The sequence below is a fragment of the Rhododendron vialii genome, chromosome 13a (assembly GCF_030253575.1).
Source record: "Rhododendron vialii isolate Sample 1 chromosome 13a, ASM3025357v1".
Taxonomy (NCBI): Eukaryota; Viridiplantae; Streptophyta; class Magnoliopsida; order Ericales; family Ericaceae; genus Rhododendron; species Rhododendron vialii.
In genome coordinates this window covers 28,874,543-28,898,245 of record NC_080569.1, presented here as the reverse complement: position 1 = coordinate 28,898,245, position 23,703 = coordinate 28,874,543, and the positions used below count along the sequence as shown (strand labels likewise).

Genomic DNA, 23,703 nt, shown 5'->3' with positions numbered 1-23,703 from the left:
ACAAAAGCAATTGAGTTTGATAAAAAAGAAGAAGAAGAAGTGAAAAGACTATATATAAATGCTACTGACAAATAGAAGTGCATATAGATCCAGACAAATTTGTCCGAAATTGTCCTATGCACTTGGGTATCGCACAAATTGGACATTTTCGCGTGAACATCTGGATCTGTGCAATTTCACCACTGCCCATATAGCATTTACAATTTGTTTTTGTTTTTTAATATCTATTTGGAACATCAATCATGACAAAATTATAGTAATTGGATAATAATCATGCATTAAGATTATCAAGCAAATTTTGTTTAAAAAAATTTGGTTGATACCCATACGAAATCGACACCTATTTATCTTACGGCAAACGTCTTTTTACATGTGATACGTCATACTTTATTAAATAATTTTGGGAAAGTCTACAATGCACACTTTTTAAAAGGGTGTACCATATGCACTTATTTTATGGTTTATTCATAATATTTTAGCGTGTTTCGTAACTTTTGTCCTCGAATTCATAACTTTTTAGCAGTACGATTCGTAACATTTTCATTATGATTCATAACATTTTGGTGTATCTCGTAACCTTTATACGATTCGTAACTTTTTAGCAATATGATTCGTAATATTTTCTCTATAATTCGTAACATTTTGAGAGATGCATATGATACACATCCAAATAAAGGATGTGTATTATAGTCTTTCCCAATAATTTTTTACGCGATTCGTTTTTCGCAAAAGATTCAAAAAAATTATCGATTCCTATCATCGAAATGAACTCCCCAAGGATTATTGTGGCAAATGACGCCCAATTAGGGACGGCAATGGGGAGGGTCGGGGGCGGATACCACTATCCACGTCCCCGATCCTCGAACTCAAATTCCTCCCCATTCCCGCCCCAATCCCCATCGGGGATTTATTTTTACCCTCCATCCCTGTCCCAAATGGGGAACGGGGATCCCCGTGGGGAATCGGGTATCCAAAGATCCCAAAACTTAAAAAAAAAAAAGTCACCTGCCATAAAATACGAACCAAGAAACTAAATTAAAAAAAAAACAAAAAAACAATCTTCACTGCTATTACAAACCAAATGCCAAGGAAAATAGCCACAGTTGCTGCCATAGTGTCATTACAAACCAAATCAAAATGAAAACAGTCACATCTGCTGTCGTAATGCCATTATAAATCAAATTTAAATTAAAACAGTCACATAGTTGCTGCCATAGTGCATTACAAATCAAATTGAAACAAAAACAGTTTCAAACAAACAAGATGAGTAGGCTAGTGGGGCTGTGGATTGGAGACGTAAGTCTCTAAAGTGGCGACTGGAAAATGGAAAAACCCTAACTTATCTATATATATATAGTAGGCTAGTGGGGCTGGGGCGGGAATCAGGAACCCTAAGTCTCTAATTTATGTGTGTGTGTGTGTCTCTATATACATATATATATATATATATATATAATTATGCATTATATATAGTAGGCTAGTGGGGTGGGGATCGGGGAGGGGATGGGTCGGGTACTACCTCATATCCACCCTCTATCCGTTCCTCACTTTTTTTAAAAAATTATCCCCATACCCTATTCGATCCCCAAATAATCCTCGAATCCCCTACCCAGTTGGGGCGGGGAATGGGACGGGTTGGGTCGGAGCGGCCGAAATTGCCGTCTCTTCGCCCAATACAGGACTAATGTAATCCAGGACACGCTAGATTCTTAAATAGAGCTATAAAGCTAGGTTTCGTAACTCTCTGTTGGACCTCCTGCCCCGGCCGGCTATCAATCCTCTCTGTAGTACTCCCGCCGGCCATCACTGCTAGCTCTTCATTTTTTTAACTCCTGTATTGGTCAGAGGCTCTGGGAGCTGTAGATTCAAAGCTATACCATGCAGCGCGGCGTATCCCACGGCTCCTCCTGCTCCGGGTTTTATAGACCGGCCTGAATATATATATATATATATATATATATATATATATATACACACACACACACAGTCAGGATCAAGTTAGGAGGTGTGGACCGAAGCTCCGGTCCGCACCTCCCCATTTCTCACATTTCCTGATTGAATTTCGATAATCCGAGCTGCTCAATGTGATCAGAACGTGATTCTAAGGGTACCCGCTTGAAATCAGCAAAAAAAATGACCGGAAAGAGCTTGATCTGAGCAGTTTTTTTTTGAACGGTTCAGAAAAAACTGCTTAAATCAAGCCCTTCCTGGTTATTTTTTTTTGCTGATTTCTAGCCGGTACCCTTAAAATCACGTTCTGAACACATTGAGCGGCTCAGATCATCCAAAATTGATCGGAAACTATGAGGTATTTTTTTGGGTGTCTCCGGAACCGCCCGTTCTGTTCTGTTGTGTGTGGACGGACGCTAGCTAGACGTAGAAACTACAAACGAATCTCTCTCTCTCTCTCTCTCTCTCTCTCTCTCTCTGTGTTATCGTGTAATCATGTAAATGATGGTTGGTTACGCAAAAGATAACCAATTATGGACCCGTTTGGATGCAGGATAAGGATTGGTGGTATCAGTTATGAAGGGATAAGACAGTAAATAGTATTATGTAAGAATGGTGGGCTCACATTAATGTGACGGGAGATTAAATAGTACTCGGTTTGAATGAAGAATAAAATGCAGAATAATGTTGTTTTGTAATTGAAATGGAAGAGAGATGAGGTATTATGTAATAACACTTAAGATCCTCCCCATAAATAATCCCCATCCAGGGGTACTAGGGGGTTTAATATAATTCGGAGCTTAGCTAATACCCTTCCATTTTACTTCCTAAACGAGGTTTTAAGACTGGACTCACAAATTAAAAGGGGATATCACAATCCCCCTTCACAATACCTCATCCAAACATGCCCTATAAGTCTTAATTATGACCGGAGGGTGTTATTAATTTATGCAGAATAATTTTTTAATTTTATTTTTATTCAAATTTTTTTCGCATTTTTTAGTTTTATGTCAAACTTTTATATGATATTGGTTTGTCTCGACGAGAGGAACCGAAAAAGTAAAAAAATATGACTTTTACACGAGTATTTTGGAAAATATTCAAGAAAAAGTCCAAAATTTGACTTTTTGAGCTTTTAATTGGATATTTTCGAAAATACTTTTGTAAAAGTCATAATTCTTTACTTATTTGATTCCTCGCGTCGAGACGAACCAATTTCATATAAAAATTTGGCATAAAACTTAAAAACGGGAAAAAAATTAGAATAAGGACAAAATCAATAAATTGTGCTGCATAAGTTAATCATTAGCATGGAAAATGATCATTAACAGAATTCTAGATGTTAAGTCTCCATTTGGGAAGCAAACAGAATTCTAGATGTAGACGATTTTGTAAGGGACACCGGGCACGTATGTAAAGGGTCGTGCATGGAAGACGGTTAACACGTTGGTAAAAAGGCTTTTTCCATAGTCGTTTTATACGTTTACGCGTGGGATGAGGAGGTCTCAAGAATTAATGACAAGAAGAATCGAACGTAAGACCTTAAAATGAAGCAAACACCTAAGTTCCAAGCCAAGGCCACTTGGCCAAGATCGGTTAATAGATGTAGAAAATATGCCTTTTCTTTTCTCTTCTTTCTTTGTTTTTACAAAATGACAGCACAATTAATGTGGCATGGAGTGGTCACGTTCTTTGGAAAGTCTTTGTTTGACATGTTAGAAAGGAAAAATTATTCACGGGTCTTGGAGCACTACGAAGTGATATTCCAACACCTTTTTTACCACATATATTTTTGTTCGAAAATTGTGGAACAACCCTACAGTTAGGCCACTAGATGGATTCGACTGTGCAACCAAAACTTCGGGTAGAGCTAGCTACAACACACTAACCGCGACCCCCCACTTAAATACCAAACACTCATCTGGTAGAGAATCAAATCCCAGACCAAGGAGATTACTCCCTAAGTCTGGCATTCACCTTTATCACCGAGGCAACCCTGAGTGTGTGGTTAAAGAGACCAATGTATAATTACTCGTGAAAAAGGAGTTTAAATTTTATACGTAGGTTCTGTTTACACCTTAATGTACTACTGTTTAGTTAGTCGACGAGTGAGCTAGCTAGTGGGCTTTGCTATTGATCCACAATTGACTAAACCGAATGAACCCATCAAACCGAAAATACCGATGCTGGTATATAGTCCAGAATTCTGGCTTCCTTGTCTCCAAACCTCATTATTCAGTGGTGATTTTTGCCCAAAAGTACGAGAGAATTTGCAAAACTAAACGTTCCTCTGAATGTAGCACATAATTTGCTGACAGAAAATTGAGCAAAGAATTGATCAAGCCTTTATTAATATTTTACAGAGCTAATTCTTTAAAGGGACCCTTAAATGCTTTACAAAAATTGATCAGCTCCGATTATTTGTGTGAATTCCACGAAACACAGTGTACATCAAATTGTGCACCCATAGAAGGGCTCAAGATTGTCGGCAGAAAATTTTCAAAAAATTATCGACCATAGTACAAGTGGATTGCATACATACGAAGAACTTGATAAAATTGCCTGCTAGCTAGTTCTCAACAAAATTTTAAGGAGTGTAGGGGCGACTGTTCACTCGTTAAAAGCTTAGTTGGGATCAGTTTCTCACCTGAACAAATGATCATCTTTTTGAAGATCGTTAAGCTTTCAAACCAAGTATGAACAAATTACTATTTGGCTCGTTCGACTTGTGGTGTTTACAAAATTCCAGCTACGTTAAATCTTATTTCGGATCGTGAACGTGCCAAGCTCAGACATATTTTAAAACTCGTTTAGTTTTCAAACCAAACTTGAACAATTAACTGTTTGGCTTGTTTATCAACCGTAATAACAAGCGCATTGACTAGGCGAATTAACTAAATGAGAAAGTTCTCGAAAACCCACGATCATGTATATAATCAGCCCAACAAATAAAGAAGTCCAAAATAAAGAAGAAACAACCAAATGGAGGAGGAAATACTAACGGTCGACCTTAAGGGTTGATCCTAACTTCCCAATTAAAAATGCACAAGAGTGGCTCATGGGTGTTGGCCCCGTTCGGGCCGTCCATGCTCGGCAATGGACGGCTCAGATTTCATCTCGGCCAAACAGATATCAGCTGTCCTGAGACAACCCAGTTAGTTTATTTGTATCATCATTCCTTCCAAATCAGTTTCTGTGTAATTGAAAGCCTAATGCACCCTAACACAGTCTTGTTATAGTTTCAGATTTCAAAGTCTTTCATGCCGAAGACATTACAATGGGACTTCTTACCCTGTGAGTCCCATCACTCCACATGTACCAACCAAATGAGTACTCATTTCCCACTCTCCCGCTCCCGCTTACCACATTAACCGTGACAGTGAAGCTCTTCTTCTCCCCCACGTAACTGAACTCCAAAACTAGCGGAGAGATCTCAACAGAGTACCCGGTCGGGGGCACAAACGTTGAAGTGTACACACTTCTAGTGCTACTGACATGTGTTACAGTCCTGTTCACTGTCACGGTGCCTTGGAGTCTCACGATAGCAAGAGAGGGGTAATTCAGGTCACTTGGTGACGGAATTCCCTCAGGACATTGGAACGATGGATCGAATTTAGTGGCACTGGTGTTGCAGAGGAAGACAAGGTAGTCGTCGTACGTTGCATCATAAACAAGACCGGGATCAACTGCTTTTGCTGGTTGGAAGTGGCCGGATCCATAATGAAATGGGGTGGCAGGATTTTCCATGGCATCTGTTATTGGTGTATATACGTTGTTATTTGTCTCGGCTGCCAAAGAGAAGAAGAGAAGTCCATGTGTTAGGCCATATAAATCATCCCGAGGGCTGGAAAACAGGAGAGAGCATTCCATGGTGTAGGCCACCACCATCCGAAGTATTGGATAAAATCGGACTCTGGGCTTGCCTTTTACTCTCCAAGAATTTTATTACGCTCTTCGTGATCTAGAACTAAAGACTAGTTGAGTCATTTTGAGGGGAAAAAGTAAAAAAGCACCTGTGGTCATGAGGGCAGATCTTATTGCAGCACTGCTCCAATCAGGGTGTATGGCCTTGATGAGTGCAGCTGCAGCAGCTACATGAGGGCAAGACACTGAAGTTCCAGAGTCAATGTTATACTTCACAACTCGGTCATCTTCAGGCAGCTTTGTGGGAGAGGATGCTTCGCTCCATGCGGCCAAGATATTCAGTCCAGGCGCAGTGATGTCAGGCTGCCAAGAGAGAAAAAGGAGTAGGTAATCTTATTTTCTAAAACCACCAACCGGATATTAAAGCTACTAAAATATTCCCTTCACTATTGTAGTTTATTCCATGCAAGAACATCATTGATATGATCTATTATCTAAGTGGAGGGAGATGTGTCGGTAGTCGAGCGCTAGACCCATGGAAACTTTACATCCAACCAAAAAAATTATGGGGGTACTCTTCATAAAAATTTCGCAAACAATAGTATATTCCGTTTACAATTATGAAATTGACAAGTCGAACATCCATATCCTTGTTTACCTTGAGTATATTAGGTTGGAGGCCATTCGGACCCATGGAAGAGAACGCTGCCATGAACGGTGCTGGTCTACTGCCCAAGACAGTTTCCGGAGGGATCAACATCGCCGTTGGACTATTACTAGCTCTAATATAGTTGAGAATCGTGACTGAATCATTAGAAAACACTGCTGTTCCCGGGAGCACATGATCATCAACGGCTATTCCTATGCCATTCACAGGATTCTGCAGAACGAAACCAATCCCACCAGCGCGTTTCACCTCCAAACCCTTCTCAACATTGAACGAATACCCACTTAGGCACACGACAATTTTTCCTTCGACAAGAGCTGGGGAGAGAGTTCCATGGAGACATAGCCTGGAAAATTCATGTACATGATTAAGGCATCGGAAATTAGTACAAACACTTGTTCATACTGTTTTCACTGATGCGAAAAGGAAGAAAATTACCCGGTTGTGTCGTTGGTGGTTGTACCGGGGATTTCCGAGTTTCCGGCATAAACTAGTGGGTACATCTTGTCCAGCTTAAATGGAGTCACCGTCTGCCCCTATGTATGGATCAGAGAAGAAAAATTAGACACCAGGAATCAAATTCGACATCTATGTACCCTGTGGTTTCTCTCCAGTCTCCAGTCCAGTGGAATAGAAGGCGTAATGGCCCCGCTATGGGGCTGACTTTGATAACCAGTTCTGTTTGTCTTGTAGATGCGTAGATTATTCATAGGACACAAAATCTATTTCTGATTGTCATCAATTTTGTTTCTTTCTTTTGTGGTCTTTTCTAAATGTCATACTGCTTGTCATTATCCTTTTCTTCTGGCATATTTTCGCTTTGGAGCTTAATCACAAAGTCCTTTTCTGGGCTAGAAATGTCTGTTTAAAATAGAATGCATGTTACCTCAATTTTCTGGCCATTTCCTAGTAAAACCGGGGAACTGAACACTCGGTCTATGCTACTCGCACCAACAGTGAGGATCCAAGGAGCCACATTTCTCACAGTTGAAGGAGCAGGGCCGTTATTCCCAGCACTACACACCACCACAACATTTCTCTTCACAGCGTGTAATGCCCCAATCGCAATCCCATCTTTTTCATATGGGGCAAGACTATATGGTATAATGGAGATGCTGAGTACATCCACCCCATCAGCAATGGCGTCGTCAAAGGCTGCAATCATGTCCTCATCGAAGCATGTGTTCCCCGCAACTTTAGGCTGGCCTGGGATTGGCCAGCACACTTTGTAGATGGCAAGGCGGGCAAGTGGGGCCCCACCAGTGGCCGTTCCATTGCCAAAGCCGCCCATCAATGAAATGTCAGGGACTCTTCGGCCTCCTATGGTTGAAGCTGTGTGAGTTCCATGCCCATCTTTATCTCGGGGTGACCGATAATCCTGTGCGTTGTTTAGAGGTCCATAATATGCCTCATATCCCTTTAGATAGTATCTAGCTCCAATTATTTTCCTGCATAAAGTTAACATAAAATCACATTATTTTTCATTTTGAACTATGGGCAGGTATGAAAAACTGTACTTGAAACAATTGTTAGGTCTAATGAAAGCACTTTATTCACTACATGCTATAAACCAAGGTTTTCTTTTCCACTTTCAAAAAGGGAGTTATTTTTCCCTTCTTTTCCTCTTCAGGAAAAGAATTGGTGATCTTTTCATGCGATCGCACATACACCACAATCTCAGAAGGCCACAATGAACAAGAATGCAGAGAGATGTGATGGTAAGGAGTGGTAAAATTTTTTCATCTCTTTTCTTTATGCCACCCAAGTACCCAACTGTGTTCGAAACAATAATTCACTTACAGAAAAGTTTTATGCAGGAAACTTGTCTTAAGAGTTTCACAATGTCAGCTTCAAAATTACACAACTCAATGGTGGGGGTTGTGGTTTGAAATGGAAGCACTACAGTCTACAATAGTTTGTATCATTAGATTCTGTTCTAAAAAACAATACGAAGACTACGTCTGTATAGTGTAACCCTTGTAGACTCTGGATTATGTTCACAAAAGTGAAAAGTGTCCAAATGAAACACAAAAAACATGACTGTAGTCAAGCATTTCCTTTTTCTTTGTAGTTTTATGTTGGATTGAACATCCAAATGGACAATAGGTAGGGGTTAATTTGCAGTTACCTGTTACAATTAGATGCTTCAAAATCGTCCCCAAGTTCGCAGGTTCCATTCCATGAAGGTGGAACGGGACCCATCCCTTCATCACTAAAACTTTGTGACTCCGGCCATACGCCTGATAGAGAGCAAGAACAAGTTTGTCAGTGTCCTATGAACTAATCAACAAGTACACAGGCAGTTAATGCAAAGACAGAAACTTCAGTTTTTACGCTGTTTGCATCATGGATTTGTGGAGGGATTACCAAGTGCAAGGAAAATCATGAGAAACCATCAAATTTGTTTAGAAATGACATTATTTCTTAAAGACTGCAGCAAAACAAGTCACTTTTTGGAGACACAGAGTAATTTTGGATACTCTCAAAACCTTTGGGCAAAAAAACAAGCTGTTTTCTTGTGAAAAGTTTCTGCAAAACTTATTTTAGAAACTGCAACCAGATAGGGTCTTTCCTTTCTTTTTTCCATTTGATTATCTCGTCACATTTTTGATTTTGTTTTCCTTCCGTCCACAAGTTCCATCATAACTCTATGACCTTCCTAATGAAGATGATTTCTAAGTTGAGAGATATTTGTGTCAGTTAAAATGGAAACATAGAATCCAATGAAACATGATCTACCACCATGCCAATTGAAAAAAACCAAAAGTTAAGGTCTAGGATCATCAGTTACAAAAAAAGGAGCATAAGAAATGAGAATTGTATTGTGGGTTGCTTAAACAAGTGTTGTTAGAGTAAATTCTGTCGACTCCCAGAGGTTTCCAACTGTGAAGGGAATCTCCCCTTGAGTTCCAAAAATTAGAACAAATTCAATTGACCCCCCTTAGCCTTTTTGGTTATATAATCCGCGTTTGTTAATCAATCATTACTAAAGAAAGCGGAGATTAATACATTTGTTTACTGGATTTGAACGTCACATTGGACTATTAATCACGACAAAATGCCTCAATTTTTCTTGATTTAATGCATATGTTTGCCGGTGTTAAACACCGCATTGACTATTAATCTAAGGGGACCACGTACTTTTCGTATGTGTTTGAAACTTCTGCGATCGAATCGGTCGCACATGAAATCTAACAACACTATGATGATTATTAAACCATGAGGACGTGGTATTATTACTCAAAAAACTCCGATAGTCTGATACAATTAGTACAATGCCATACGTATCCCTTCACTATTTAGTCCAGTATAGTTGCTAAACAAACTAACAAAGGGATCCTTAACCCTTTATGCTCCCCTTTCAAAGATGGGAATATGAAAAATCCCACTAAAAATGAAGCTTGTTAACCACCCTCATCACCATTCACCACCCTTTCAAAGATGAAGCTCTCTTGAACTTTCAGACACCCAATTGGTGTTGTTTTCCTTTGCTTTATGGGTTTTTTGAGTTTTGTCTTCATTCAATATTTTTTCACGTTTGTTAGTCTTATGTCAAACATTTGTGGATTATTGATTCATCTCGACAAGAGGAATCGAAAAAATAATTTTGGATTTTTCGGGCTTTATCTTCGATATTTCTAAAAAATATTTTGGTAAAAATCATAATTTTTTACTTCTCTGATTTGTCTTGACTGAGACGAACCAATAATCTACAAAAGTTTGATGCAAAACTAGTAAACACGATTTTTTTTAACAAGGACAAAACGCTCAAAAAGCCCAAAAAGCTAAGAGGAACAGGATGCGTAATTGCTCAGCTCGTTTATCACTCCTACCAGCCCATTTGGCACCTCTAGGAAAAACAGACCAAAAGCAACAGCAAACTTGCGATCGTTTCCTTTTGCACCATTCTGACATGCATTCCCAATACTACTACTGGAGAAATTGCAAAAATTACCTTATGGAACGGAAGCACAGCAACCATGTGATCGATTTGGAAGCGGTCGGGTACTGATCGGACTCGAGAGAGATCGTTGATTCGTCGTCCAGTATGAAACTGAAGAAGTCGGACCATTGCCACAGGGGAGAGGAGAGGTTGTGTTGGATTGGGATTTAAGGGGTTTAGGGGAAAATCAGCAAGTCCTGAATCTCAAACGCCCTAAAATCCTGGCCTGGCACGAGAGCCCACCCGTTGGTGGATGTCAGATTTTTCTTGGCCAAGCGGTACACATAAACGGGGGTTAGGAATCAACGGGGGGTTAGGAGTAGTCAATTAAGTTAGTCCAAAAAAAGTGCGCTCCTGACGAAACTCGAGTTATGAAAGAAGGTGGTGATGTTAGGGGTGTCCACCCGCTATTTGGGAACACCATAATTTTTGGCATAATCGATCATTATAGGCATAATCAAAACCGGTGATATGTATAACTAAGACTTTACAAAGGTATAATTCCCAAAATCTCCAAAAATTCTGGGAATTTTGAGATTATGCCTTTGTATGGTCTTGGTTTTATACATATCATTGGTCTTGGTTATGCTTGTAATGGTCGGTTATGCCAGAAATTACGGTGTCCCCAAAATGACCGGAGACATCATAGCATCATCCATGATGTTATGGTGTCATCGGTTTTTTTTGGAAACATTGTAATTTTTGACATAATATCACCATTATGAACATAACTAAAATCTATTGCAAGCATAATAAAATCCAAACAAGGCATAACCAAGGAATATCCAAAAAATCAACTAAGGCATAACCAAACCCAACCAAGACATTACAAACAAGTTATGTCTTGCTATGATTCTGTTACGTTTGTCATGATTTTTGGTTATGCTCATAATAATTTTGTTATTCCAAAAGTTACGGTGTTCCAAAATGACCTGGGACACCGAAGTCATTCCTGAAAGAGGGAACTTATATGATTGAGAAAATTATAGAAGTAACCCCAGAGATTGACTTTGATAACAGATCAAACCCTAGGTTTAAAATTTTTCCAACTTTAGATGTTGAGCTTTTAAAATTGTAGCACTCTTAACCACCCGTCCATGGACGTTAAATTGCCTAACCGAAGAAGATTTTGGGCAGCGCACATGAACTGGTTCTTTTAACTCTGTTGTTAGAGGACACTTTGAGCTTGGCCACACTCGATCACAACCACCATTCCGCACTCACATATAGCGGACTCATCCCGAGCTCACAAACATATTCCGAACCATTAATATTCCAAAACACGCAAGATGAACATGTTTGCAAAACATTACTCCTAATTTGGTCACATATTTACATATACGTGAGTATGTTGCATTTTGTTTTGAAAAATAGGTCATTCTTTTACAACGCATCATATTTAATTCAAATAAGTACTTATTTGCCCTAGCAGAACGGGAATTTAAATAAGGAAAAAAGATTTGTTATAGTAGCTATGCAACAAATACCATATGTATAGCTTGGAATTGAGATTACCACTATCCAAGACCCCAACAATAACATCTTCTCCGCCGTTGGCTTTCTGTAAGAGTTCTTCTTCTTCTTTATTAATGCCATTCAAATGTTGTTCCCTTTCAAGTAAGTTCACAAAGTCCCATGATCTAGTAGTTTGAAGACTGTATTTTCTCGGCCGGCTTTTGAAAACTGAAACCACTTCCTCCATCTCTGTTTCAACAACAAATAATTAAATTAGAGCAGGCTTAAATTGACCTCTTTGGCACCCAATGTACATAACGAGTATTCGTCCAATACATTTGGGACAAAAAGGTAAATAAGCCGATTTACATACAAACAAGAAAGGCGGGAAATAAATGTGTGCCTGGTTGAAGTTTTCATTCAAATTTGTTTTCTGCGAATTTTCAAACGAGGACCCAAATAAAGAGTAATTTTGAATCTCGAAAACCATTTTAAGATAGGGTAAAGTCTACTTATGCCTCCCTGTGGTTTGGGTTATGGTAGATACACCCCATTAGATTTAATTTTGTGCATCCACGCCCTTTGGCTTGTGAAACATGAAGACACACCTAATCAACGGAAAAAAAAAAATGCAAAAAACACTAACGGAAATGAATGGGTGCAGAAGGCCAACCATAGGGGTATAAGTGTGTTAGGGCAAGAAAAATCATATATACAAGCAAAAGAACGTTGTGCTGACTTAAGTAATTTGCTTAATCGTACGTACTCCACGGGATGCTAGGATTTTTTTACAAAAGTTTCAAGTTACAACGGGACTGCTCTATGTGTTCGTTTTATAACCCAAGGCAATACAATACATCAGAAACCCTAAAAAAATACTGCATGTTTTTGCCTTTCCGTTTGTGCCCGACCGTCCAGATGGGATTCATTGTTGTCCGGATGGAATTTTTAGAGGCCTCAGTCTTCACATCCTAGCCCTGGCCGTCCGGACGGGTCTCACCATCATCCGAGTGGAATTTATTGTATAAATCAATCAATCTATATACTATATATAAATGTGTTTGTGCCTCTCAAACCTCCAAATTCCTAATTCTAAATTCTCAGCATTTTGTTTTTTTTTTTAGAAATTAAGAGAACGTGGGGTGGGTGGAAGTGAGAGAGAGAACGTGGAAAGGGGTGAGAGATTTGTGGGAGGTGGCCTGGGAATTAGCTTTGGGGATCGACTGTTCTAAGGGCAAAAAGTTACGCCGGGTCTTGCCCAATGACTTCGTTGTTAGAAGTAATTTTCCATTAGTATAAAAATCACGCATTTTAGTATTAGTTTGTTTTCTTTAATTTGTGTATCCTACATTTTTATTTTTTTATAATTTTGGACTAGAGTAATTTATTAATAGAATTGTGTCCGTTTGATGTATGGGACAATAAAAAAATTCTCTCAAAAAAGAAACGAGAGAGATAAGAAAACATCAAATTAACCTTGCATCGAGTGGACACAAATGCTAATTTGACCGTATTGAATAGAACATGACTACATAATTTACGTCCAATTCACCAACAGGAAGCAGGAAAATGAATAAAAACGTTTTTGGGTATATATACCGGATAACTTGGCAGCTTCATGTGGGGTGAGCCAGGCCGAAAAGCCATTGATTATGTTCTTGTAACTGTAAACCAGAGAAGCTTTAGCTTCCAGTTTGGATCTATTCTTTGCTAATTGTAGATAAGAGTGATGATCATCTTCTATTTCGCTTGACATCTTTCCTTCTCTGTGCTCTCCAATGTAGACAATATAAACCTGCCCTCACAATTAGATTTTGAAACACAAAAATGAGGGCTTCCAACCAAAAATGTACCAATAGAGAGAAAAATGAAACTGAAAATTATATATATATATATATATATAACAAACTCTAGAACTGGACTGGATAGGTATAGGTGCAACTCTAGAACTGGACTGGATAGGTATAGGTGCATCATTGCTTGATTAGCGTCGCTTATGGACTCGGGGACACTACCAAGTGCCCTGCCAAAGTGACGTCATTTTGCATTATGGTGTGGTGTCCCTTTCTTGCCCAAAACAGCGTTGTTTTGGGCATTTGGTAGCGCCCGTGAGTCCGTCCATTGCTTATGGGTGTCAAATGGATGGGTTTTGAAAAATTTATGTGCGATGTATATTAATTAGTTGAGTTTTTTAATGAGTCATTGATCGATCCCTTTACAACCTATTTAGCTGGATAATTATTAACCATGTCTAACCCGACCCAGTTATAAATAGTGGAACTGAATCCGCTTATTATATTGATCACAAACCATAGATTTGTGAATAACCACGTCTAACCCGACTAGCTTAGTTATAAAGAGAGAAAACCGAATCCGCTCACTATCCCGATTACAAATAAACCATAGATTTGTACATACACCAAAAAAAAAAGAAAAAGAAAAGGCGTGGAATGATACTAAAATTTTTGTGACGTTAATATATATACTATTGGGTAGCTTTTTGGTGCAGCGCTAGTTATTTTTGGTGCAGCATTGACAATTTTGTTCTGGAATTAGTACGATTCGGTGTGGTGTTATTAAGTTTGATGTGACAAGAGCAAAGTAAATTACTTACCAAAAAAAAGAGAGAGAGTAAAGTAAATTACTTACCAAAAAAAGAGAGAGAGTAAAGTAGTAAATAAGGTGTGAATAATTAATTTATCTTGTAATATAGGTTACGTTGACTTGTTTGACTCATTTAACCAATCCATTTAGGACTCATTAAAAACGAGTCAAATTTGATCAATTGTAGACCAAAATTTTTTGATTTTATTTTTAATCAATTTCTTTTTTCGTGTTTGTTAATTTTGCCTCAAACGTTTGTGTATTTTTGGTTTGACTCGACGAGAGGAATCAGAAAAGTAAAAAATTATGATTTTTACACAAGAACTTTGAAAATATATGAGAAAAAGTTCAAAAAACTAACCTTTTTGAGTTTTTCCAAGGATATTTCCCAAAATACATGTACAAGAATCATAATTTTTTTTTTATTTTTCAACGTCGAGAGGAACCAATATTACATAAAAGTTAGGCGTAAAAATAACAAAACACGAAAAAAATTTGAATAAAGACAAAATCAAAAAATTGTGGACCCCTCATTTTGACATATCTGTCTGATACATAAGCATAGGCTGAGTAGATTCACAAATTGTGGCTGAACGATTCACCGAGATGAAATCTATATAGACGAAGGTAAGGCCCCATTCCGCTCAAGTTATTATTTTTTAAGTACTCCTTATTTTTTGTCTTATGAGACAAGTTATTCTCTCATTATACATCACGCACCTTTAATTCAAAAAATAAATACTTAAAGTAAAAGTCAGTTGAACGAGACAGTTATTTGTCCGTTCAACCGACCTATTCAACAATTGCTAGTTATTTGTTTGCCGACCTAGCTAATGACCCCAGTTGAACGAGATAGTTATTTGTCCGTTCAACCGGCCTATTCAACAATTACTAGTTATTTGTTTGTCAACCTAGCTAATGACCTCACTATACGCATCTACGACATTTCTCTTTGACACATTTTAGATAGAGAAACTTCTGCGATATTGTAGAAATATGAATTGCGTGATACAATAAATTAATAAATTTCAACTTTTGCCGATTCCATAAGCGCTAGTACTATTTGTTGGTTCAAATGACTTTGATCAACAATTACTAGTTCTTTGTTTGCCGATCTAGCTAATGACCTCACTATCCGATCTAGCTAATGACCACACTATACGTGTCTATGACCTTTCTCTTTGACATATTTTAAACAAGAAAACTTCCGCGAAATCTTAGAAATATGAATTCATGAGTAACACGATAAATTTCAACTTTCGCCGATTCCAAGAGCGCTAGTATTTGTTGGTTCAGCTGACTTGATCAACAAAACACTAACGAAGATATGACTTTCATGTGAGAAAAAAAAGAAGCCCTTGCCATATCATTTTTGCTACTGAATGTTCATTCGAACAAAAAAAGAAAAAGAAATTGTATGATCCTTTGATAATTAGAAGCCATAACCATTGCCCGGTGTTTTACTTTACAGGATAGTACCCCAGAAAATAACACTGCATTTGAATTTAGCAAAGATATTGCTGTTTGGATGTCATTTCGGTCCCAAAAAAATAGAGAAGCAAGAGAAAAATGTTGCGGAAACTAAGGACCAAACCAGAACACAAACACACACACAAACACAGAGACAAAGATTTACGTGGTTCTCCAAAATCGGGTACGTCCACGGGGGGGGCAGCCAGATTATATTTAGGAGGAGGAGGATTACAAATCACTCAAACTCACACTCACTCTCAGACTGATACAAATGCATACATATGCAGCTCTCAAACTCTCACTGATTTTCCCACTCTCTGGTCTCTCACTCAAGAGAGATACATCTTACAGAAAACTAGTGCCTTCATTTATAGGCACAATTCAGTGCACTGTTCACAAGCATGGGAGAATCAATTGCAATAATGCTAACCCACGCCTGAGATTTTCCATGCCAGACAAAGCCATTACTCCATGGCTGCATGAGGACTAAATGACCACTTGTAGGCCACTTGCTTTCAATCATCAACGGAGGTGTGCTGGTGAACAGGGAAGTGCAGACTTTGCACACAAAGTCTCTTCTGGTGTGCTAGCAACAGGAGGGTGGAGCCACCCAAAAGTCAACAATCTCCACCTTGGCGATAACCCTCTAAAGGTCCGATGCTGCCCCCAATGCGCCTTTAGGCGCTCTGAACTAGAGAGATGTTGATCAAGCCCAAACAATGATTGAACTTGATCCCAGTAACAACCTTCGTCAACATATCAGCTGGGTTGTCTGCAGTGGCAACCTTCTCAAGCAATATGTCCCCTTCTTCTAGAATTTTCCGAACAAAGTGAAAACGGACATCTATATGCTTTGTCCTGGTATGGTGCACCTGATTCTTTGCCAAATGAATGGCACTCTGACTATCGCAATAGACATTGACGTGCTCCTGTTTGGCACCCAAATCACCAATCAAACCTTGCAACCAGATGGCTTCTTTTATGGCCTCAGTCACAGCCATATATTCAGCCTCCGTAGTAGATAGTGCAACCGTGGACTGTAAAGTCCAACGCCAACTAACTGGTCCTCCTGCCATAGTGAAAACATAACCAGTAGTTGACCACCTCTTATCCAGATCACCAGCGTAATCTGAATCTACATAACCAACTGCAAGCTGATCACCAAATTTCTGATCTCTCCCAAATTTTAGGCCAACATTAACTGTTCCCTGAATGTATCTGAGAATCCATTTCACGGCCTGCCAATGACCCTTTCCTGGATCATGCATATATCTGCTAACCATACTGACAGCGTGTGAAATATCGGGTCTGGTACATACCATTGCATACATCAAGGATCCCACAGCGTTGGCATACGGAACTTGGGCCATCTGTTTTCGTTCCGCATCAGTACGAGGTGACATCGAAGCGCTGAGCTTAAAGTGCAGGGCTAACGGTGTACTCACGGGTTTAGCTTTGCCATCTATGCCAAACCGTTGAAGTACAGTCTTCAGATACTGAGTCTGCGATAAGCAAACTGTGCTCTGCTTCCTGTTGCGCTGAATCTCCATCCCAATGACCTTCCTTGCTTCTCCAAGGTCTTTCATTTCGAATTCTGAACTCAGTTGTGCCTTCAACCGAGAAATCTCCACCTTGCTCTTAGATGCAATTAGCATATCATCAACATATAAGAGCAAATAGATAAAGGAACCATCCCGAAGTTTACGAAAGTAAACACAATGGTCAAAACTGCTGCGAGTATACCTCTGCGTAGCCATAAACTGATCAAATCTCTTGTACCATTGTCGTGGCGACTGCTTCAGGCCATATAGTGACTTGCGAAGACGGCAAGCCCAATTTTCCTTTCCGGAGACCTTGAAACCATCTGGTTGTGACATATAGATCTCTTCGTCCAAGTCGCCGTGCAAAAATGCAGTCTTAACATCGAGTTGCTGTAACTCGAGGTCGTACTGCGCAACCAAAGATAATAGAATGCGAATCGATGCATGCTTCACCACTGGAGAGAAGACCTCATTGTAGTCAATCCCTTTGCGCTGAGCATAACCCTTTGCCACCAATATGGCCTTATGTCTAACACCACCCTTGACCGAACTGTCCTCTTTGTTGGCGTAGACCCATTTGCATCCTATTGCTTTATTTCCTTTGGGAAGTGGTACCAGCTCCCAAGTCTTATTCTTGTGAAGAGAACTCATCTCTTCATTCATAGCCTGCTTCCATTGAGAACTGTCAGAACCTGAAACGGCCTCCCTATACGTATTCGGAACACCTGTGATAACCGGAAGGGCGTAAGCAACCATACCATCATATCGGGCAGGTTTTCGAATCTCCCTCCTCGGACGGCTAGTAGCAATAGACTGTGTTGGCGCTATAGCCTCGGGAACTGAAACATCATCAGACTCAGAACTTGAATCTGAAACATCACTGTGGTGCTCCTGTGGTGGCGAAATGGTAGGAACTTGAACTACAGGAACCTCTAGCTCCACCTGCTCTGACTGCTCCACCTGATCTGAACACCTTGGAATGGTGTTAACCTTTCGAGAGTTGGTTTGAAGCATGGCCGACTCATCGAAAGTAACATCTCGGTTGGTAATAATCTTCTTAGACTCCGGGCACCAGAGTCTATAGGCCTTTACACCTGGAGTAAAGCCAACAAATATAGCTTTCCTAGCTTGAGGATCCAGCTTAGATTCTGTGACATGAAAATAAGCAGGACAACCAAATACATGCAGCCGATCGTAATCAATCGAAGATTGACCAAAGTATACCTCCATGGGAGTCCGTCCGCCAAGTGCCTCTGACGGTAGCCTGTTGATCAACTGACAGGCATAGGCGACTGCCTCTCCCCAAAATACTTTGCTCAAACCGGCATTGGACAACATACACCGCACCTTAGTCACCAAAGTACGGTTCATCCTCTCTGCAACTCCATTTTGCTGTGGAGTCTTCGCGGCGGTGAAATGTCGGACTATCCCCTCCTCTTGACAGATTTTGAGAAAGGGATCTGAAGTATACTCACCACCGTTGTCTGACCGAAGTACCTTGATTTTTCTGCCAGTCTGAGTCTCCACCCTCTGCTTCCAACGAAGGAAAGTGTCAAGGACCTCGTCCTTGCGTTGCATGGGATAAACCCATACTCTCCGTGAAAAATCATCAATAAACGTGACAAACCACCGTTTGCCACCAAAAGTTGCTGTCGTTGTGGGCCCCCCAAACATCTGAATGAACATAATCCAGAATGCCCTTCGTACGATGAACTGCGGTGCCAAATTTGACCCTGGTCTGTTTGCCCAGAACACAGTGCTCACAGAATCCAAACTTCCCTGTCTTGGCCCCCTTAAGGAGACCTTTCTTCACCAATCCTTGTAAAGCTTTCTCTCCGGCATGACCTAGGCGCATGTGCCAGAGTCGGGAAATGTCATCTGTAGCATCATCTGAGCTGCTGCTGGAGATGGCTACTCCTCCTGTAACTGTGCGCCCGTCGAGGAAGTATAAATTTCCCCTCCGAGTGCCTTTCAGGACCACTAATGCACCATGAGTTACTTTCAGGACTCCACCTTCTAAAGTAATCTTGTAACCTTTTGCATCCAAGGTTCCAAGAGAAATCAAATTTTTCTTCAAATCCGGGACATACCGGACATCTGTCAAAGCTTGGTTGTACCGTTGCGCAACTTGAGTCGGATTGTACCTATCCCCTGAGTTTTGCAGGCATTGTCGTTGCCCATCAAAACTACGCCATCGTCAATCTCCTGAAAGTTTGAGAACCAGTCCCGATGGGGACATATATGGTAAGTACATCCCGAGTCTAGAATCCATTCATCTGAATTTGTGTCTGATGAAACAATCAAGGCTGATGCCAAGTCGTCAACCTCTCCTCTTGCAACGTTCGCTCGTTGTTGTTGTTGTTCCTTGATTTTGGGGCAATCCTTCTTCCAGTGCCCCGTTTCATGACAGTAAGCACACTCATCCTTTGCAATCTGCTTCCTGTCACCGGATTTCTGATTCCTTTCAGCTGATTTGCCTTTTGACCTGGACCTGGACTGTCTCCTCCCGGACTGTCTATTTCTCGATTCAGTCCTTCCCCTTACTGATAGTGCTGATGAAGAGGGATCCCGATGAACTTGTTGATCCTTCTTCCGTACCTCGTTGTTAATCAAAGTAGAGCAAACGTCATTAAAACGAATTTCATCTTTTCCATACAGTAAGGTAGTAACCAAGTGGTCATATGTATCAGGCAAAGAATTTATCAACAAAAGTGCCTTATCCTCATCGTCAATTTTAACATCAAGGTTTTGCAAATCGGCCAAAATTTTATTGAAACTATTTAGATGTTCGTTCATTGACGCACCTTGTTGATACTGAAAACGATACAGTCTCTTCTTCAAGTAGAGTCTGTTCTCTATGCTCTTCGTCATGTACTTGCTCTTTAATTTCTGCCACAACTCCTTGGCTGAATTGTCCCTCATGACCGAATACTTGATGTCTTTGGACAAACAAAGACGGATCGTGCCACAAGCTTGCCGATTAAGCTTGTCCCAATCAGAGGTGAACATATCCTCAGGACGATCCTCCAAAGTGAATTCCAAATCTTGTTGATTTAGAATATCCAAAACTTCGCATTGCCACATGTCGAAGTTAATTGTGCCATCGAACTTATCCACTTCGAATTTGGCATTCGAAACCGAGCTCCTCCTCATGTAGGAACTGACCGAGGGCTCGTCTGAAGTCTTCTTATCTGATGATTTGTCCATAGGTGTTGAAGAAACAACACTAGGGCTCTCCTCGTCGATGCTGGACATCCAACGAAGTCAAAAACGAGAGTTTTACCGCTGAAAATACTCCCAACAGATTTTTCGGAACGGAATCTCGAAAAAACGGGGCACGGGGTTGGATCTGGAACGTCGAGATAGTCAAAATCGACTACTCACGGGCGAAAAACGGAGTCCGAATGGCTCCGGAATCGAGAAAACAAATTATGGAATATTCCTTTCAACCAAGGGAATATTCTGCTGACTGTGCATGCTGACTGTGCACGCTGACTGGATGATGACATCTTGCTGATGTCATCGTCTTCAACCTGCAGCTGCGTGTGGAAACGTATCACAAGCGCGTCAGATCCATTTTCTGATTTGACTGTTTACGCGCAACTTTGACCGGGAAGGTGCGGATCACCCCGTCGTCGGATGAAGGCTTATTATACCTTCCCGAAATCGTCTCGACGAGACAAACAAGATGGACAGATCAGATCGTATTTTCGAGCTGTTTCGAAAAAACGCAGATTCGAACAGAGGCAAAAACAGAATGTTGCTTTGTGTTTTGGCTTCCCAAGCTCTGATACCAATTGTTGCGGAAACTAAGGACCAAACCAGAACACAAACACACACACAAACACAGAGACAAAGATTTACGTGGTTCCCCAAAATCGGGTACGTCCACGGGGGGGGGGGGGACACACACAAACACAGAGACAAAGATTTACGTGGTTCCCCAAAATCGGGTACGTCCACGGGGGGGGCAGCCAGATTATATTTAGGAGGAAGAGGATTACAAATCACTCAAACTCACACTCACTCTCAGACTGATACAAATGCATACATATGCAGCTCTCAAACTCTCACTGATTTTCCCACTCTCTGGTCTCTCACTCAAGAGAGATACATCTTACAGAAAACTAGTGCCTTCATTTATAGGCACAATTCAGTGCACTGTTCACAAGCATGGGAGAATCAATTGCAAAAATGCTAACCCACGCCTGAGATTTTCCATGCCAGACAAAGCCATTACTCCATGGCTGCATGAGGACTAAATGACCACTTGTAGGCCACTTGCTTTCAATCATCAACGGAGGTGTGCTGGTGAACAGGGAAGTGCAGACTTTGCACACAAAGTCTCTTCTGGTGTGCTAGCAACAGGAGGGTGGAGCCACCCAAAAGTCAACAAAAAATAGGTGTGTTTTTTTTTTTTGTTTGTTTCATTACAAATATATTCAACACAAATAAACTACGAAATGTCTAAGAAGAAAAATTATTTGCTAAAAGGAAGTCCATTTTTTTGTTCGTAAAGGAAAGAAAAATTCTATACAGAGCTCGATTATACAGAAAATTGGCAATACGAATGCAAAATCATTGGTCATGAAACATTTTCCGTTGCAACGTAGTTACACGAGTTTTTTCAAGTTTGAGCTAAACAATGACCCGGACATCGATCCGTTTATTGAAAAAAAGTTCGAGAAAATCTTACTTTTATTCACATAACGTTATACGTTATCCGTCCGAGAATCATACGGAAGAGAAAAATTATACCTGGAGTCGAGCAGATGAGGCCGAGAGAAGGAAGCTGATGAGAAAACAGGAGGTGATGAAACATTGCCCCTTCATTTCTTGCTGCGCTGAATTTGATGTTGAAAAATCTCTTTAATTAGGAGAATTAATATATAGAGATAGAGATGGGCGCGTTGGTTTCAGCTTTTGACAAAATGCAAACGGATTTTCTGTTTGTGACCCTTTAAAGAAGGTACCTATTAGTATTGAATAGGTTTGCTTCACATCGAGAGGAAATTAGTAAATACATGTACGTATATATATAGTGGCGAATCCAAAAATCGACATAGGGAAAGAAGCTTACGGGTCATGATTTCAAAACTCGTTTTTTACAACCAAGTCCGATGTTTTGTTTTCAACCCATGTTTTATAAGTTTTAAGGATGATTTGTCATAATTATTACACAAACACAAAAAAAAAAAATGGCGTGGAATTCTTCTAAATTTTTGTGACGTTAATATATACTATTGGGTAGCTTTAGTAACTTTTTGGTGCAGCGCTAGTTATTTTTGGTGCAGCATTGACAAGTTTGTTATTGAATTAGTACGATTCGGTGTGGTGTTATTAAGTTTGATGTGACAAGAGTAATAAAGTAAATAAGGTTTGAATAATTAATTTATCTATATTCAAAAAATAATTAATTTATCTCGTAATATAGGTTACGTTGACTTGTTTGATTCATTTAATCAATCCATTTAGGACTCATTAAAAACGAGTCAAATTTGATGGATTGTAGACCACAATTTTTTGGTTTTATTTTAATTCAATTTTTTTTTAGCCTTTGTTAATTTTGCGTAAAACCTTTGTGTATTATTGATTCGACTCGACGAGATGAATTAGAAAAATAAAAAATTAGTATAACTTTTACACAAGTATTTTAAAAATATCTGAGAAAAAAAAGCTAATTTTTTTTGGTTTATTCTCGGATATTTCCAAAGTACTTGTATAGAGTAGGTGAACTGAGATGAGTTCATGGGTTTGGATCAAGATTCACGAACTGTGGCTAAACTCGACTCACCGAGATGTAATCTATATAGACGAAGGATAGGTTAGATATGAGACAAGTCATTTTTAGTTTGGATCAAAATAAGGACTAGTACTTAAAGTTATTATTTTTTAAGTACTCCTTATTTTTTTCCTTATGAGACAAGTCATTCTCTTACTATACATCACGTATCTTTGATTCAAAAAATAAGTATTTAAAGTAAAAATTAGTTGAATGAGACAGTTATTTGTCCGTTCAGCCGACCTATTCAACAATTACTAGTTATTTGTTTGCCGACCTAGCTAATGACCTCAGTATACGCATCTACGACCTTTCTCTTTGACATATTTTAGATAGAGAAACTTCCGCGATATTGTAGAAATATGAATTGCCTGATACAATAAATCAATAAATTTCAACTTTTGTCGATTCCATAAGCACTAGT

The 23,703-nt window shown here is 39.7% G+C and overlaps 1 protein-coding gene across 2 annotated transcripts; it reads right to left on the bottom strand.

Moving 5' to 3' along the window:
* Nucleotides 1-4,858: 4,858 nt before the first annotated feature.
* On the bottom strand, nt 4,859-22,497 carry LOC131312362 (subtilisin-like protease SBT5.6). 2 transcript variants are annotated; one of them, XM_058340063.1, is made up of 9 exons: nt 22,256-22,497; nt 13,479-13,674; nt 11,940-12,128; nt 8,610-8,721; nt 7,368-7,929; nt 6,920-7,017; nt 6,473-6,827; nt 5,964-6,177; nt 4,859-5,738 (listed from the first exon to the last, which is right to left on the bottom strand). In XM_058340063.1, exons 1-9 carry the CDS (start codon nt 22,328-22,330, stop codon nt 5,209-5,211), a joined length of 2,331 nt encoding a protein of 776 aa, XP_058196046.1. In that variant the 5' UTR covers nt 22,331-22,497; the 3' UTR covers nt 4,859-5,208. The 2 variants fall into 2 exon arrangements, with proteins under 2 accessions (XP_058196046.1, XP_058196047.1); XM_058340064.1 differs by lacking the exon at nt 13,479-13,674 and having other exon boundaries at nt 22,256-22,394.
* Nucleotides 22,498-23,703: the final 1,206 nt, after the last annotated feature.